The 14348-nt window shown below is 36.8% G+C and overlaps 1 protein-coding gene across 3 annotated transcripts in view; it reads left to right on the forward strand.

The window, feature by feature from the left end:
- LOC133650953 (rho GTPase-activating protein 26-like) overlaps nucleotides 1-14348 on the forward strand; it is a 155146-nt gene that overhangs the window by 128575 nt on the left and 12223 nt on the right. For all 3 annotated transcript variants that reach the window (XM_062048760.1, XM_062048758.1, XM_062048759.1), the window contains exons 20-21: nucleotides 2431-2566; nucleotides 5324-5498. In XM_062048760.1, coding sequence (XP_061904744.1) covers nucleotides 2431-2566; nucleotides 5324-5498 — 311 coding nt within the window. The remainder of the gene's footprint in view (nucleotides 1-2430; nucleotides 2567-5323; nucleotides 5499-14348) is intronic.

Here is a 14348-nt window from a genome sequence, read left to right on the forward strand (position 1 = left end):
ATTTCAGTAGGCCTTTAAATGAATGGAGTTTTATTTTCTATTATGTGTTGCAGGTATTCAGCGTTTGAAAACCACATGTTTACGAAGGCTGTTGTTCAAATGGTGCATGTGGTGTACCTAATACAGCGGCACATGCACTCTCCTCCTCAGCGGGGCTGCATACAGGTGTCGCTATAGCAACAACACAAAGCCACAAATGCGCGCACATTTTGCTTCTCTGCTGAAGGACACGGACAATCACGCTTTAGACTGCAAAAACAGTTATTCTTAAATGCAAATGATTTCTTATTTCAAGCAAAAAAAAATCTGCAAATGGGGTAAGCAAATAATGGGCAATAATTCTTAGAATTCTTAAGACTGGAATGTGTCTCTTTTGACTTTAGAAATACAATGACTCCTAAAGTAAAAAATCAGGTGTGCGATAATGCAAATTGTTTTCATTTAGCTAGTACATAGCTAAAATTTCCTTATTACAAGGTAATGTTCTTTTTATATTACTAAATTGAGATTTATTTTTTATGATTATTTATAATTTTTTATATTTATTGTTTATTTTTATTTTCTTTATTGTCGCTTGATTTAAGCAAACTGTTATTACAAACTCTGGATTTTGGAATCTTTAATGATAAGAAAATAGTGCTCTTAAAATTGCTAGTTCCAATGTTATTCTTGTTTTAGGAAGAAATACACTGATTTCTACATATGTAAGCGAGACAAATAAATTAGAAAAAAATACCATTTAAACAACAATTTTTCCATTTTACATATTTTATTTAAACAAAATATAACTGTTGTCATAGACCAAAGCCATACTGATAATAAAAGGAAAAGCACTCAGGGGAAAAAATATACTGTCAATGTTCTGGTTCAGTCTCATAGGAAAATGTGTTAGCTAATGTTCAATCTCGTCTCCTGAGATAAAGCTGAGCTTCTCATATTGGTATCATGCTGTAAATCAATTCTCCTAAGGCTCCCTAAGACCAAGAGATGAGCTAAAACGATACAATACATGACAAGGGAGGCTAGGTTGAAATAATTGTTAATAATAACTAAAAATGAAAAAGTAAAAACAAGGCTGAGCGAGAAAAAATTCCACATACTGTAGGTCAGTAATTTCAAATCAAAAAAAATGTTAAAGGGCTGCGGCACAATTGTTAGCATTCGTATGTTAGTGTTCTAGCTTGTTTGCTAATTTTATATATACAATATAGAGATGAGATAAGTTTGGTCACGGGAACCCAGAAGGATCTCAGTCATCAAAATGTTTAATCTTATTTTATTGTATTATTATTACAAGCTTAAATCTCTAGATTAACTTCAGGTCTATATGTCGGGAAAAAAAATTACATTTTATTGTTGTATGCCCTTTGTCAAAGAAAGGCCTGTTTTTCATGGCAAAAACACAAAATATGCAATATTTTCCTCAGAAAAATGTAAAAGTTGATGTGAAGTAATTGAGGCCTTATAAAAATCTATAATTCATAACATTTGTTTTAATTATATATTTTTTCAAGCCAAGACCGTTTAAAAAAAATCTCAGTAATATTCAAAAGTACATACATTATACATTTTTTTTTGTATTTCAACACTTAAGTCTCTAAATCAACTTCAGATCCATCTGTCAATTGTAAGTTTTTATTTTTTTCACGTTTGTTTTGTTTGTTTTATTCCCTTTTTGTCAAAGAAAAGTTGTTTTTTTATGGCAAACCCACAAAATATGCAATAATTTCCCCCAGAAATATTTCAAAGTGGAATATTTAATCGGAAGTAATTGGAGCCTTCAATAGGTCAATAATTCATAACGTTGATTTTGATTAAGTATTAATTTTTGAGCAATGACCGTTTTAAAGAAAAAACAACAACAACCTGCATGGCAGCTTTGTGTTATTAGAGTCAACATTGCAACTTTTTCTTGTTACATTTCACCTGTTTGGTCTTTTTTTTTACTTTTTATTGTTTTTTTAATAGTATTTTTAGAATGTAACGCGGACCGTAAAAGACAATTTGGACACCCCTGACTTCGACCATACGCAAAGAACATAACACTGTGTGTGACACTGTAAGATGTCATTTCAGTTTAAAAAATGTTTTATTTTATCGGGCCAATCAAGTATTTATTCTCTTACTTTGTTCTGTATGTGATAATGGGTAGAAGGGCATTTCTGGTATTAAACTTCTACTTTAATAGACATCATTTTTGCTGTACTGTCCTGATTGGGTATTATCCCCACAAAATGGAACAATGGTATTGTAACATTTGCAGCTATTGTGTGTTTTCCAGTTATTACTTTAGTTTGAACTATGTTTGATGTTCTTTTTAGAACAAAGTACGGTACATACAATGTATTTAATTTCAGCTTTTACAATAGGCATACTAAAGACCATCGGGATCTGCTGGTTGTTTGACAACATATGCACTCCTTTGTGTAGATATTCAAGGACGTGCCGACGACTTTAACCAACGTGCAGGCCAACCTCTCCAAAAGAAAGAGCAGTGAGAGTAAACCTGCATCCTGCAGTGAAAGGCCACTCACACTCTTCCAGACACCAACACATTCCCTCAAAGGTGAGCGTGATTCTTCCCTAAGAATCTTATGATTATTTTTTATTTTTTTACAGCTGTGGTGTTATCCTGTTTTTTATACAACGAAAAAAACATTTTATGTAGAAGGCTGAACATGTAATGCCTGCAAAAGGAATGAGTACAAAACAGTTTTGAGGTCAAGAAAACAGAATATCATCCTACCTAAGCATGGCACATTCCAAAAGGAAAACATATTAAAAACCTTCCCAAAATACAGTGGAACCTCTATTGGAAAAAAATACTTCATTGGTTTTTGAACAAGTTTCGCAAATAGAAAAGTTTGTATATTGCAGCAATTTCGTCCATAAGAAACAATGTAAACATGAATGTGTTCCAGCCTCAACAAAAAAAGTCATATTTTTGAAAAGTTTGCACACTTTGAACACAATATAAAGCACTATGAAGAACTTTATATTAAACAAACATAAAAAAGGGGCAATGAAACAATGTTCTATTTATTAACAAAGCCAAAACAACAACTAGCTGAACTGTCCTCATTTGCAGCCACGAGTCACTAGCCCTGTGGTGCACTCAATTTGAAATCATAAAACTACTGTACTTCACTTTAACAGCCACGTTGCTACAATGATTAGGAATACAAAATAAAATCCAAATTACTTTGTTGGTCAATCTTCTTTGTGTTCCATCGAAGAGAGGAGGGGGGAGGCAGTGTCGACTGTCAACAGCTAGGAATGGGCACCGTTCACATTTCAACCGATACGGTACTTTTGTGTTCATGTCTTATTAAATTTTTTTTTTTTTAAAACTAACATGTATTTTTTTGAGCTGAAAATATCTGTTGTCTAATTGTTATTTTTTTATTTATTTAGTTTTTATTTCTGAGTCTCGTTTATCGTACTTATTATAAAGTAGACATTGCATACATTTGCAATTCCTGGAAGTTGAGTTGAGTTGAGTTGAGTTGAGTTTGAGTTTATTTCGAACATGCAAGCATACAACATGATACATCACAATTTCCAGTTTCTCTTTTCAACATGTTCGAAAAGGAGTAGGAAGAAGCAGAGCTTATTTAATCCTACCCCTTTTCTTTACATAACAGTTGCTGAAACTTTTTTTATTCACTTCCTGTTCTCAATTTTTTCACAATAAACTCCATATGTAATCACAATAAAAATAAATAAATAAATAATAGTAAGAATTTAATAATAATAATTGGTGAAGAAAGTCATATTTCATATGATGAGATAAGTAAGATTACTTTAAGAATGAATGAATGAATGGATGAAATAAATTGAAAATGTTTGTCATGGTTCTTCTTCTTTGTACTTTGTAAACACTTTAAGTTTGAAGAGTTTCTTGAAGTGGATCATATTAGTACATTGTTTGATTAGTTAGTTAAATTAGTTAGTTAGTTAGTTAAATCACAGCACATACTAAAACGCTTCTAAAACTCTTCTCGGAGGTGCAAGGGTCTCAGTCAGGCATAGTAGTTCTATATCGGCCGTGTATGTGGTCTGTATCAGCTGACATTCACAGACAGACCACGCCCCCTCAACCCTTCCTGACAGCCACGCTTGGATGAAAGAGAAACGGCTCCAACTCAATGAGAGAGTCCGCAAAATATCTTTATGGAAACATGTATCTATGAACACTATCACGTTTGATTCCCTGTACTACTTTGCTACTCCATTGTCTTCTTAAGCGATCGAACATCGGTGTGTAGCAGGCAGCGGCAACATCGGACACTTCCATTGTACGAGAGACGGCATTGTGGTTTTGGGGTAACCTTGGCAGACACGTCGCCGCTTGTGATTGAGCAGCTGTTTAACAATACGTCGGCGCCAAAGTACTTTTTGTCCAAAAGTCGCCATAGTGGTCAGTCCAAAACAAACCTTTTGCCGTCGCACAACACAGAAGAAAAGTAGGGAACACTTGAAAACTACACCTAATTGGCATAAGAAACGGCAGCAGCACGAGTAGCCAGCAGAACCAGAAGCGTGCACGTGCAATAAAGGTACCGAAACACGGCACCGTAATGTTATGCGTGAATCGATACCCAGTAGTACCGATGGAATTCGATCGGTGCCTATAAAAGTACCGAATTTGGTACCCATCCCTATCAACAACGCTGTCGATACTTCCAGAAAACCACACATAGCTTGTCAGTTACTTTTTTTGGACTCATATCAATCTAGCATATCTAGCAAAATTCTGTAAAAAGGCAAAAAAACATTTAAACACACACAGAGTAGCAATTAGCACAGTTGCTAAAGACTGAATGAGCACAGGAGATTGATAAACCCGCCCACAATAGATGTGCTGCCGGGCACAAAATGGCTGCTCTGTGAGGCACACAATGGGTGGATGAATTGTTTGTACGCTGGGACAAGGGTTGTACATCAAAGCATATTTTTATTCTGTCTATGGTCCGTAAATCAAAAACTGCCTACAATTAGGGGTTTGTAAATTGAGGTTCCACTGTGGTTCTAAACTCAAAACATATTTTCCAATTGGAAGTAAGTAGTCCTTAATCTCGTTATATGCAAATATAATGACAATAAAGTCCATTCTATTCTATTTTATTATATTCTAATGTAAACTGAATAAGGCTCAAACTTATTCATTTATGAATTGTACATCGAGGCCCCATTTTAGCTTTGAATTAATAAAGCAAAACGACTCACCTTTTATTGAAAGTTAGGACCCACAGTATTGATTTGGGACTGAATGGCACATATTTTCCACTCCTTGATAATAAATCAACGTTGATTGTTGAAGGTGAAAAGAGGAACAGTGTCGTTGTCGCCTCGATGGGAGAGCAGCAGCCGGCCACCAACTGCAGCAGCAGCAGCAGCAGCGGCGGCAGCAGCAGCAGCCAAGGTCGAACGCCCAGACACAGCCTGATCAGCAACGACGGAGAACACGACACCCGGCAGATCCGGCCCAGCTCACTGTGAGTGCAGAGAAACCGATCGTTCCACAAACCTGCTTTCCAATGGCGCATATTAATATTAGCACTTCTTAATCTCCAGGCAATGTGTGCGGCTAGTTTAGCGCAGGGAAGCTTCTATTTTTCACAGCCTTAAACTTGTCAGATCAGAAATATGCAGGGTTCAAAGCAAAGGTGTGACACTGACAACAATGTTCATTTGCCCAATCCAATTTGTCATGCAGTGCTGCTTACAGCCACCGGGGGCCATATTTCTACAGCAACTGGGAATTGCTATGATTTGCAGTGATGTACTGACCAGCTTTAGGGCTTTCTTTTTTTTCATGAACATTTCTTCTCATCGACAGAATCTTTCACAATTCACGGGCACTGTTTGCCTCGACGCTACAATTTATTTGTGGCCGTGCTGGTTAAGTTGATATAATCGTCGAATCGTTCCTGTTCGGCAAACCTTAAATTGTAATTTGTCAATGTTTTGTTGATTATTATTAACATACATCACCTGCAAGGTGAAGTGTTACCTTCCTGTATGGCAAAGACATTTTTTTTTTAAATTCCCTTTTTAAAAATCAATTAATACAAAAATCTAATTGTTTTACTTGTGGTGGGCAGCCATCCATCCAGCTATCCAACTTATTTTGCTTATCCAAAGTTGGGTCGCGGGGGCAGCAGCCTAGGCAGAGAAGCCCAGACTTCCCTTCATCCAGCTCTTCCCAAGGGATCACCAGTGTTAATTTTGACAGTTTTTAATTTAGTTTTAGTCAGTCTTTTGACAAAAATGTATTTTAGTTTCAGTCATATTTTAGTCATCTGAACTGATGTAGTCTAGTTTTAGTCAACTAAATTCCTCAACATTTTAGTCGACTAAAATTACGGTAAATTTTGTCGACTACAGTATAAAGTATAACACATATTTGAAGTTGTCTTGAAACCAATTTAATGGAAGTTATTGTATCAATAGGTACATTTCACACTAACCTTACTGTGGTATTATTTTAGCTGAAATGTAGCATTTTTTTCAAATGTTTAATATATGACTAAAATTGTCATAAGAAGGAACAAAGTAGTTTTATTAGTGAAGCATAAGAAACCCAGTTAACAATTACCCTTGTGCATCAATCAAGATTGTCTAAATACAAGTCTATATTGGGTATAACTATGTAAGTGTGCACAATAATTGGCATCTTGTTCCCTGTCGCGGGTAAATGCAGCGAGCAGTGATATAAAACAAGTGTATACATGTCTCACATAGCTGTCTTTCTTTGTGTGTTCGCTTGGAAATTGGCCAATCTGCTGTTTTAAATTTTCAAGTTGTGCAATTAACTGAACAGTGTGTCATGGACATTGATTAAAGTGCACTGTACAGGTATTATTAAAGTGGCAGACAAGCTCGCCCATGGTGTACAACAAAAGTAGTGGTAGAGTAAACAGTCTTGCTCCTGCATTACTGTCTTTAATAGTAACAGTAATTCAGTACATTTCAAAATATTAGCTTTGGTCTACTTACTGTTGTGTATATGTGTGAATGGTTAGCATGCAGACAGTGTGTCCATAAGTCCTCTCTTTCTTCCAGGTGTAGAAAACATATTTCATGAGAATTTAATTTCACGTTATTGTGACCAAAGTTATCATGGTTATTATTCTTGTGGTATTGTTAAAGCACCGTATTTTTCGGACTATAAGTCGCTCCGGAGTATACGTCGCACCGGCCGAAAATGCACAATAAGGAAGGAAAAAAACATACACTACCGTTCAAAAGTTTGGGGTCATTTTGAAATGTCCTTATTTTTGAAGGAAAAGCACTGTACTTTTCAATGAAGATAACTTTAAACTAGTCTTAACTTTAAAGAAAGACACTCTATACATTGCTAATGTGGTAAATGACTATTCTAGCTGCAAATGTCTGGTTTTTGGTGCAATATCTACATAGGTGTATAGAGGCCCATTTCCAGCAACTATCACTCCAGTTTTCTAATGGTACAATGTGTTTGCTCATTGGCTCAAAAGGCTAATTGATGATTAGAAAACCCTTGTGCAATCATGTTCACACATCTGAAAACAGTTTAGCTCGTTACAGAAGCTACAAAACTGACCTTCCTTTGAGCAGATTGAGTTTCTGGAGCATCACATTTGTGGGGTCAATTAAACGCTCAAAATGGCCAGAAAGAGAGAACTTTCATCTGAAACTCGACAGTCTATTTTTGTTCTTAGAAATGAAGGCTATTCCACAAAATTGTTTGGGTGACCCCAAACTTTTGAACGGTAGTGTATATACACTGAAAGCTTTCAACCAAGTTATATTTTTTAATCTTAACTAAAATAGATACTGTTAGAAAAGCCACTATTTTGCATGTTCTATGTTTCTTATGCTTCACTAATATGCTACAAAGATGGTGGTTCTTCTGACTGGACCCCTTTGTCATTTATCCCCCCACCTCTCTCCCACATGGTACCGTGATTGGATAGATCCCTAACTTGTCCCACTCGCCTAACGACACTAAATTGGCCCTAGTGTGTGATTGTGAGTGTGGATGTTATCTATCTGCGATGAGGTGGCGACTTGTCCAGTGTGTACCCCGCCTTCCACCCGAATGCAGCTGGGATAGGCTCCAGCACCCCCCGTGACCCCGAAAGGGACAAGTGGTAAAAAATGGATGGATGGTTGGATGGATGGATTTCGTCTCTGTCAACATTTTCTTCTCATTTTCATTTGTCGACGAAATTGTCAAGTCATTTTGTCATTGTTTTCGTCAACATACGTTTGTTGTGATTTGTTATCATACTATTTTAGTCATGGAAAAATAGGTGGAAAAAATGTTAGTGAAAAAAATTAACACTAGCCGCCACAAGTAAATGAATGAACGGTGTGGGAAATACTTGGCCGTTGCACATTTGCAGAAAGTGAGTAAAAAGCATACAAAGAAAATAAGTACAGTACAGGCAAAAAGTTTGGACACACCTCTCCTCATTCAATGCATTTTCTTTATTTTCATGACTATTTACATTGTAGATTGTCACTGAAGGCGTCAAAACTATGAATGAACACATGTGGAGTTATGTGCTTAACAAAAAAAGGTGAAATAACTGAAAACATGTTTTATATTCTAGTTTCTTCAAAATAGCCACCCTTTGCTTTGATTACTTTTTCGCACACTCTTGGCATTCTCTCGATTAGCTTCAAGAGGTAGTCACCTGAAATGGTTTTCACTTCACAGGTGTGCTTGAAGCTCATTGAGAGAATGCCAAGAGTGGCCTAGTGGTTAGAGTGTCCGCCCTGAGATTGGTAGGTTATGAGTTCAAACGCCGGCCGAGTCATACCAAAGACTATAAAAATGGGACCCATTACCGCCCTGCTTGGCGCTCAGCATCAAGGGTTGGAATTGGGGGTTAAATCACCAACAATGATTTCCGGGCGTGGCACCGCTGCTGCCCACTGCTCCCCTCACCTCCCAGGGGGTGAACAAGTGGATGGGTCAAATGCAGAAGACGAATTTCACCACACCTAGTTTGTGTGTGACTATCATTGGTACTTTAACTTTAACTTTAACTAAGAGTGTGCAAAGCAGTAATCAGAGCAAAGGGTGGCTATTTTGAAAAAAGTAGAATATAAAACATGTTTTCATTTATTTCACCTTTTTTTGTTAAGTACATAACTTCACATGTCACATGTTCATTCATAGTTTTGATGCCTTCAGTGACAATCTACAATATAAATTGTCATGAAAATAAAGAAAACGCATTGAATGAGGAGAGGGTGTGTCCAAACTTTTATAAGAAATACAATGTTCCTCCGTCCCTTCTTTTTGTTGAAATGTCGCAAGAAAGACAGAGCCGCTTGTGTGAGGAGGGGCCCACAGCAGCCCCTGGTCCTCTTTGACATTAGCAATGCATGCTTTCATGTCGGCAAAAGTCTCTTCACTAGAGTTGTCACTACTCGCTTTTTTGATAACTAGTATCGACAGGGGTCTGATTACTCGCTAAATATAACAGCAAATTTGGCAACATTAATGATCCCTCCTGTTACATCTTCTTATTCTCTGGCTGACCAGCTGTGAGCAAGGGCAAACAGCTAGCACCAATCTAATTGTGGCGGTCCAAATTGATGAATGAATGTATAGGAAACTTGTCATTTTGTTGGGATTCTGTATTCATGTTTTAACAGTATTTCGTCTACTAAAGCAAAAACTTAAAATTCAAGCATTTTCTATTGTATGTTTACTTTAAAACATTGCTAGTTACTACAAAAATGTGTTTTTTGTAGGGAAATAACTTTCTAGTGTGTGGTTTGGGGTGCTTTACATAAGCTATATAAGACAGATGCAGAAAAGAAAATATAGCTTTTATGCAGCTTACCAGATGTTTAGTCACATGTAACTGTTTTGTTCTCCTCTGGGGGGGCTGATATTGTGCTTTTTTTATGTTTGGCATTTAAAAACCAAGAAAAACAGATGAAGCTGAATAAGGAAATAGACTTAAAAAAAACAATCACGTGCATGAAAAGGGATTAAAAATATGAAATCTCCATGGCAACGTTATGTTTTCAGTAGAGGCCTTGTGAGTCAGCAGGTTCCAATGTGTTCTTCTGCCTCCAGCAAATATAAAACATAATAGGTGTGACAATCTTTAGATTTTTTTCCGAGTTATGTAAGAGGTCTTTAAAACATCAGCCATCAAGCATGGAAAGATTAGATTTTCCAGAAGCCCTGTAGATAAGAAAATATAGAGAGCCAACTTCCGTTCAGCGAGCTGGTCCGCTCTAAATGAAATTTACGTCTAATGAGTTCCTTCATGAGGCCGGCGGGCCACGACGCACATGTCATGAGTGCTGCTTTGTGCTCACACTTGATCTTGGGAGCAACACCCAGAGAGGAGTCTCATTATTCCACGTGATGAAACTGCTGCTTGGCCATCTAGAAAAGATGGAAGAGTTTTATGTTGTAAAGTGAATGTAAACGCTCACCTGGTTTAGCTGTTTTCCACCTACACACTTACTGGTTCTCTTTGTACTCTACCCTTTTTGTTGAAAGTGTTCAGGTAAAAAAAAAAAAAAAAAGTTACAACAGTGTTTTGTTAGTGTGTTTTACTAAAATAAGTATTTTATATTCAATATACAGCACATTGTATTATGTTGCTTTGAATGGAAAAGTGGCCCCCGCTAAAATGGCCGCCAGGTAGGCACATCAGATACATTGCTGCTGCAGTGCACCTACGTATATAGTAGGTAGTAGAGATGCGCGGATAGGCAATTATTTCATCCGCAACCACATCACAAAAGTCGTCATTCACCCGCCATCCACCCGAACTAACATTTTATCAAAACCACAACCACCCGCCACCCACCCGTTGTTATATATCTAATATAGACGATGCAAGGCATTAGTGAGGTTAGAAAGCTTTTGCCTGTTAAAAAAAGGAGACTGATCCAATGCAGCAGAGACATTCAATGCGTGCCACGCATTAATATCTCTTGGCCACGCATTAGAGGCTAAGAGATATTAATGCGTGATAATATTATTTATCATTATTATAATAATATTGTCATTTCCATTAAGAAAGTGTTGACTATTATTATTTTTTTCCCCTGGTCTTTAGTATTCCCTTTTTTAGTTTGTCACCCCCCCGCCCCATTTACTTCCGTTGTCATGTTTCCTCTTACGTCATTGACAGCGATCGATAGCACTTCGGCTTTGACTGCCCGTCGCTGGAAGGATACTTCGTCTTTGACAGCTGCTGGAATCTGAAAAAATCGATTATTGTTTTTTTTTGTACAGGCGCGAAACAGGACAGTCGCGTGCCGGTTAAGGACCCCCGGCAACTTTGTGACTTTATTGAACGCAGCCCCGGAAGTAAATGGGGGAGGGGGAGGTTTTTGTAGGGGGAAGAAATTTGGCGTGACAGCTGCAGCAGTGCCTGATGAATAATGGCCTGTTTCAAAGAGTGCTGCTCGTTTTTCGTATGTGGGTAACAACATTTAACTATGTATATATATTTCCGAATTGGTTCAATCGCCACCCGCCCGAATCTATTTAAAATCTATTTTTTTCGTCTTGCATCCGCCTGACCCGCGGATTATCCGCGGACTCCGCGGTTGTGTCTGCAAACCGCGCATCTCCAGTAGGTAGGGTTGTGCGGTATACCGGTATTCGTATAGTATGTGATATAGTAGTATAGTATAGTATGTATATTATGTTTATACACTCAGGAAACATGGACTTTGAATATGACCAATGTATGATCCTGTAACGACTTGGTATCAGATTGATACCCAAATGTGTGGTATCATCCAAAACTAATGTAAAGCATTCAACCAGAGGAATAAGTGATTATTACATTTTAACAGAAGTGTAGATAGTACATTTTAAAAGAGAAAGTAAGCAGATATTAACAGTAAATGAACAAGTAGATTAATAGTTAATTTTCTACCACTTGTCCTTAATATTTTTGACAAAATAAAAGAATGATAGATGACGCAATATGTTACTGCATATGTCAGCAGCTAAATTAGGAGCCTTTGTTTGTTTACTTACTACTAAAAGACAAGTTGTCTTGTATGTTCACTATTTTACTTAAGGACAAACTTGCAATAAGAAACATATTTTTAGTGTACTGTAAGATGTTTTGTTAAAATAAAGCCAATATTGACATTTTTTGTGGTCCACTTTATTTAGAAAAGTTGGTGGAAAGTTCACGGTTCACATCGCTCTAACAGTGATTTTTTGTGTTATTTTTACAGTGCTGCATGTTGGGTTTTTTTACAGCATATGAATGCACACTGTGTTCAGCGTCTAGATTCGCTAAGGGACTGTAGACCTTTTTTTTTTTTTGTCCTGTCCAGCTACTCAGGTAAATCATATTGTTAATGTAGATGCCCATATTTGCTTTACGAATTTACTTTACAAAAGGTTGCCTTATTTGTATTTGACTTTATTAAATGGATTTATATTATTATTTGGTGCAGCCTGGCCGGAGCAGGAGGGGATAGAAAGAGGAAAAAAAGGAAGACAGAGGGGATAATTGCGGGGACAAGAGGGGGATAAGACAGAGAGACAACAACAAACACAACAATAACAACAACAACAGAACAGCATCAGCGACTAAGATATGTACAAATATGATGATAAAAGTGATAGCAAAGAAGCAGTTAGTGAAATAAATATTAATAATACAGAAATGACATTGAGCATTATTACACTACGACTGGAGCAAAACATATACCGATAGAAATAGCACTATTGAGAATGAATAATAACAATAACTACCTCTGTTATCAACAATACAATTGTTTCAAATGCAACAATACATATATGTAATGATAACTTGAAATAAAAAAGAAAGCAGATAAATGGAGGGGAAGAAGGAGAAGCGAACTGCATTAACCTTGTAGATTGTTATAGTAACAATAAGTTAAGCTTTGTCTATAGAACATTGTCAATCAATCTTCTTTGAACCATGTGTCCTGTACAGTACAGAATGCTTTCAGCTGGCCTATATTACAAAATGGTTTGATGCGAGCGTACATATACTGTACATTATTATAAACAAAACAAAAACCCAATGAATTAAAAAAACAACCTGTAAACAAAAAAATATGCACAGTAAATGAAAAAAAAAATCATGTAAATGAAAAAACATATAGTGTAAACAAAAAATATATAAAATGAACAAAAACACATATAAAAAAACACATTTCACATAAAGTGGGTATTTTTTGGAACGTAACCCCAGCATTAAATGAGGGAACACTGTATATGTATAACATAACTCTTTAACCTGCAAAACAAAAATGAATAAAATATTTGGTGCTGATTTTTTTTTCAAAATGAGGAAATGGTTACAATAAGCACATTTTGTAGTGCAGTGTTTAAAACATGATACTGCATGATACTGATAAAGCATGTCTTCTGGGTCTGGCATCGGAGTGTGTGTTCACACGGGCCGGTGGGAAGTAGTCTTTCCTTTTTAACTTCATGAAAAAAACTGCTTCAGAAGCGAGCGAGCGTCTTAAAAGCGGAGGTTGCCGGTGGAGTATATAACAACTTGATTCATTCTCTTGCGTTTCCATTCCTCATCCTCATAGTCCATGTCATTAGGGACAACTGTCTGCTTGGTTACTATAGTGAAAGCAGCAAATGAGGCGGAAGTGCGATGGTTTGTGTGGGTGTGTTCCACTGTAGCCGACTGAGCCATAAAAGACATCACTTTGATCCAATCAGCTTCCTTGGAAAATTGTCTTCACCTGAGATTAAATCTGAATCTCTTGTTAATGTTCAAGTAGAGGAAATGATACAGTTGATGAAGCCTGGTAAAGTAACCCACTGTGAAGGACAAGGGCAACGGGGTTGAAGTTACGTCTAGCTGAAAACTGGTGTGAGAATACATCAGCGCAATAGCTCCTCATGTCCGCCACACATACAACGATGCACTCACTGACACTGTGGGAACAATAGGCCTCCACAGACGAGGTGTCTTATAGAAACTCATGAAGTGATCTCATCTGAAAATGTCAGGGAAGCATTAAAAGGTGAGGAACGTGTTCAATTAAAGATAGTTACTACAATAATGCATATGCTAAATGAAGTGGAGCCTCTTGCTGCTTAATCTCTGACAAGATAATTTGTCCCATTTGTAACAGTGGAATAAAAATACAAAAGAAATCATGCAAATTAGAACAAAATGATTAGCAACTTTTTTTTGATGGAGAATAATTATAATTGAATGTGCAGAAAACCATTCAAAATATATGAAAAAGGAGATGAAAAAGGAGAGGAATCATGCAAATTAGAACGAAATGATTAGCAACTTTTTTTCGATGGAGAATAATTATAATTGAATGTGCAGAAAACCGTTCAAAAT

Source organism: Entelurus aequoreus, linkage group LG05, assembly GCF_033978785.1.
Source record: "Entelurus aequoreus isolate RoL-2023_Sb linkage group LG05, RoL_Eaeq_v1.1, whole genome shotgun sequence".
Lineage (NCBI taxonomy): Eukaryota > Metazoa > Chordata > Actinopteri > Syngnathiformes > Syngnathidae > Entelurus > Entelurus aequoreus.